Source organism: Stegastes partitus, unplaced genomic scaffold, assembly GCF_000690725.1.
Source record: "Stegastes partitus isolate 25-593 unplaced genomic scaffold, Stegastes_partitus-1.0.2 Scaffold878, whole genome shotgun sequence".
NCBI classification, from domain to species: domain Eukaryota; kingdom Metazoa; phylum Chordata; class Actinopteri; family Pomacentridae; genus Stegastes; species Stegastes partitus.
Window position 1 is genome coordinate 67,540 of NW_007578609.1, and position 4,132 is coordinate 71,671.

General features: G+C 49.2%; 1 protein-coding gene across 1 annotated transcript in view; it reads right to left on the reverse strand.

The window, feature by feature from the left end:
• Positions 1-1,312: 1,312 nt before the first annotated feature.
• Positions 1,313-4,132, reverse strand: part of LOC103365825 (multiple epidermal growth factor-like domains protein 11) — a 110,058-nt gene continuing 107,238 nt past the window's right edge. The window contains exons 22-25 of the mRNA XM_008293372.1: positions 3,971-4,040; positions 3,734-3,787; positions 2,434-2,658; positions 1,313-1,497 (exon numbers count right to left, since the gene is read on the reverse strand). Coding sequence (XP_008291594.1) covers positions 1,313-1,497; positions 2,434-2,658; positions 3,734-3,787; positions 3,971-4,040 — 534 coding nt within the window. The remainder of the gene's footprint in view (positions 1,498-2,433; positions 2,659-3,733; positions 3,788-3,970; positions 4,041-4,132) is intronic.

Here is a 4,132-nt window from a genome sequence, read left to right on the forward strand (position 1 = left end):
GTTTTGTGTCTCTTTGTGGTCGTTTTGGGTCTTTGTGGTCGTTTTGTGTCTTTGTGGTCGTTTTGTGTCTCTTTGTGGTCGTTTTGGGTCTCTTTGTGGTCGTTTTGGGTCTCTTTGTGGTCGTTTTGTGTCTCTTTGTGGTCGTTTTGTGTCTCTTTGTGGTCGTTTTGGGTCTCTTTGTGGTCGTTTTGTGTGTCTGAGGTTGTTCAGTGTGTTTCCTGGCCGGGTCGACCACAGCGTAGCACTGAGGTGGGTACTGTGGGCATTTTCAATACAGGAAACCTGAACTGGTAGTTTGTAATTAGACATCAGAGCAAATGTGCTGCTGTTCAACTTAGAAGTAATCTGATTACTGTCAGTTAAACTACAGTTTAGACTCATTCAGGTGATGCTGGACGTTTGTTGTACACTGTAGGAACAGCAGTGAGGAGGAGCTACACTGGAGACGTCTGCAGAAACCTGTCGGCCGTCTGACATGAAAATGTTCTGACCCCACGGCAACAAATAGGAGCCGTTTCCATGACGATAATCAGTTAGTGGTCTGTTCACAATAGGAGCCAAAAGGAGATCCGGGTGTTTGTGGCTGGAACTATGATATCTGGAGCAATCTTTGGCATGCATGTGTGTATTCAGCTCGACACAACGAAGGAAACTCACAATAAGAACCACTGGTGTACAGCAGGTGTACGGGGACACGGCACCGTCTACAGGACATAGAAAAGAGAGAATCTGGACCCGGCAGGACCCCCGAATATGTAAACTGGAAATAAGAAACGATGTGTAAAAATACCAGACTGGTACAGGTAGTGTAAATCTGCAGTCTGTGTGCGTTCCTGCAGGTTGTTTTCTCCATGAGCACCTTTTCTTCACCGTGTCCGAACCCTAATGCCCGCGAGGAGCTCCGGTACCGGACGGAGACCCACCAGCGAAGCCTCAGCCTCGTCTTTGGCTCCTCTTCTACAGCAAATTTACAGGAATAAGTGAGTTTTTTTTTTTCTTCTCCCGACGTCCTCGGATCTCCGTCTCCTGAGCTGGACGTACCTGAAAGAAGGTCCACCTGTGTGCATGTGTTCCTGTAGCTTCCCTCCACTGAGCCGGCGGAGGGAAGTTTACAGACAACACCAACATGTCGACTGTTCGGATACTGTACAGCGAGAAAATACCAACGGGCAGCAGCCTGAGCTCTGCACACGGAAATAAATTAGATCAGTCCGTCGTCCTGTGAACGTCCACCAGCACTCACGTCACACAGTCCACAGTCTGCTGGCTCTGGGTGAACTGGGAGCTCTGGGTGAACTGGGAGCTCTGGGGTTTAGAGCAGCGAGCTGGTGGGGCTGCCGGGCAGCGGGGGGCTCTGGCTGTGGGAGGGACTCGGACGGACCGGCAGCAGGTCGTAGTGACTCGGGATGTGGCTGTTCCTGGGCAGGTCGTACGGGTTCTGAGGGTAACCAGGAACCACCACGGTACCAGAACCCTGCACGATGCTGATGGTCGGCTCTGGAGGAGAGACAGATAAATAAATGTCAACACCGGAATCTGGAGATCAGCCCTCCATCAAAAATACACACAAACAACATCAGAACATCACAGACAAGACAAACAGAACACAGCTGTCAGTGTCCACAGGGTCCGACATCAACATGAGCTGAGAGGCTGATGGAGAAGGAAGTTCTTCCTCTAGAAGCAGAACCTTAAAGCTCCACTTAAGTCTGCTGCTGGTCACATGGACAAAGAAAAGGCCTTCTGGAGGAAAGTTCTGGTCAGATGGAACAAACACTGAGCAGAACCGTGTCTGGAGGAGAGAAGGTGAGGCCTTTAACCCCAAGAACACCAAACCTGCCATCAAGCATGGAGGTGGCAGCATCATGCTCTGGTTCTGTTCTGCTGCCAGTGGACCTGGAGCTTTACACAAAGTCAATGGACCAATGAAGAAGGAGGATCACCTCCAGGTTGTTCAGGAAAACCTGAAACCATCAGCAGAAGGTTGATCTTGGACACAGGTGGATGTTCCAACCAGACAATGAGCCCAAACACACATCAAAGTGGTGAAGAAATGGTTCCATGAGGCTGGAATGAAGGTTCTAGACTGGTCTCCCCAAAGTCCTGACTGGAACCATCCAGAACCTGTGGACTGATGAAGGAACAAGTCTGAGTCAGAAAGACGACAAGTTTAGTTGAACTGCAGCGGTTCTGTCCAGAGGAGTCAGAGATGGACCAGAAGCTGGTGGACGGAACCAGAAGAACCCGACTGAGGAGAACATGGACGTCTAACCAGATGTTAGATGTTCCACCATCATCAGTAGAAAGATGTTCCACCATGCTGGATGTATCTCCACCAACTGGCTCCTCTGTTCTCTGGTTCTGATCCATGCTGCATGTATTTATTGACCCAGTAGGTTGGATGTTCCTCTCGGTCTCTCTGAGGAAACGTACCCATGTCGTAGATGTTCTTGGTGGGCGCCGTGGTGCTGGTCGTGGTGGTGATGATGGCGGCGGCGGCCGAGCAGCAGTGCGTGGCGTGCTCGTGGCGAGCCGGCGACTTCATCTCCACGTAGCTGCTCTCCGAGTGCTTGCAGAGCGCCGGCGGGTCGTTGATGGTGGCGTAGGGGTTCTCGCTGTTCAGGGAGCAGGTGCTGGACAAGGAGCCCTTCATGTAGTCTGGAACCAACACAGAGCTTCAGGTTAACGTTCAGGAAACACTCACATCTGCTCCAAGAGGTGGAAACACAAGCAGGCTGCTCTTTGTTCCAGGTGAAGGTTAAAACTCTGCAGCTTTTATATAAAACATGCTTTTGTGTCATTTCTGAAAGATTTCCTGCAAACTGTGAATGAACGAACGAAACGGGCCGCCTGGGTATCACAACGGTTACCACGGCAACCGCATTCAACATCAGCAGAAGTGATCGTGGAGGAACCAGGAATCAGAAACGAGCTGCTGCTGTGACTCTGGATGAAATAATTCACATGTACAGGATTCAGCTGGTAAACTACGAGGCTGGAGTTTGTCAGAAATGCATGAAAAGTTTATTTAATACGCAAAGTTTCTATTTTATTCCCACATCATAAGAAGACAAAGGCCTGGAGTGTTGCTTTTGTGTTTGAATTTAGGTTTCTGACCATTTAAGAGTCACAGCTCTGACGAGTTCAGTGTTTAATGAAGCTCACTGGTTCAGTCAAACAGCTGGATTTAGAGCATCTGGCGGGACTACTTTCTGCAGCGGATGAATCTAGAGATAGTTTATAACAGCAGCAGCAATAGATCACAGTTTGTGTTCATGCGTTAGACAACAACAGGGTGCTGTGAGTAAAACACATTCAGCAGAACTTTCATGAGATTAGATGAAAAGAGAAAAACATTTGGAGAAGAAACACACGTTAGACGTCACAGGTTTGACCAACACTCAGGTTAGAGACAATCTGTGAAGCTGCAGGAGACACAGGAAGAGCATTCGGTTAATGTGGAGGAGAGGTTCATCCTCAGGGGAGAAGACACACAGAGGAGAGGTTCATCCTGCAGAGACACGGAACACAGGAATCAGCAGGAATCAGCAGGAATCAGCAGGAATCAGCAGGTTTCTTTGCTCCTCATGCAGCCCAGCGAGGCTCCGTGTTCACATCAACATGCTTCATGTGGGGAGCAGCAGGTTCAGCTTCAGGGGAAAAATCTGTGGTGGAGGTTCAGGCGCTTCACGGAGCGACGGGATTGGCTGGGAGGTGCTGAGGTCAGCGGTACCTCTGTAGCGAGGCTCCAGGTGGTAGCTGTAGCGCCGGTCGATGCAGTAGACTCCTGCAGAAACACCAGAACCAGGTGAGGAAGGAAAGAAACGACTCATGTACGTCCACCAACTGACTCCATCACTGTTATTACAACAAAGGTTTCTTCACTTTAAAGCTCTAACAGCTGTTTCCCGTCATTAGTTTCCTTCAGTAACCTGATAAATCTGCACACAGGTGGTAAATCTGGACTGACCCATGTCGCTGAGGTTACAGTAGGCTCCCCACTCCGGAGCGCTGTTCCTGTGGCGCTTCTTCACCTTCATCTGGGAAAGAAATCAGTTCAATAAGGGTGGAAAGTATTACATGGTGGCTCAAATAGTAATAAAAATGTTGAAAAAATGATTAAAAATAAGAA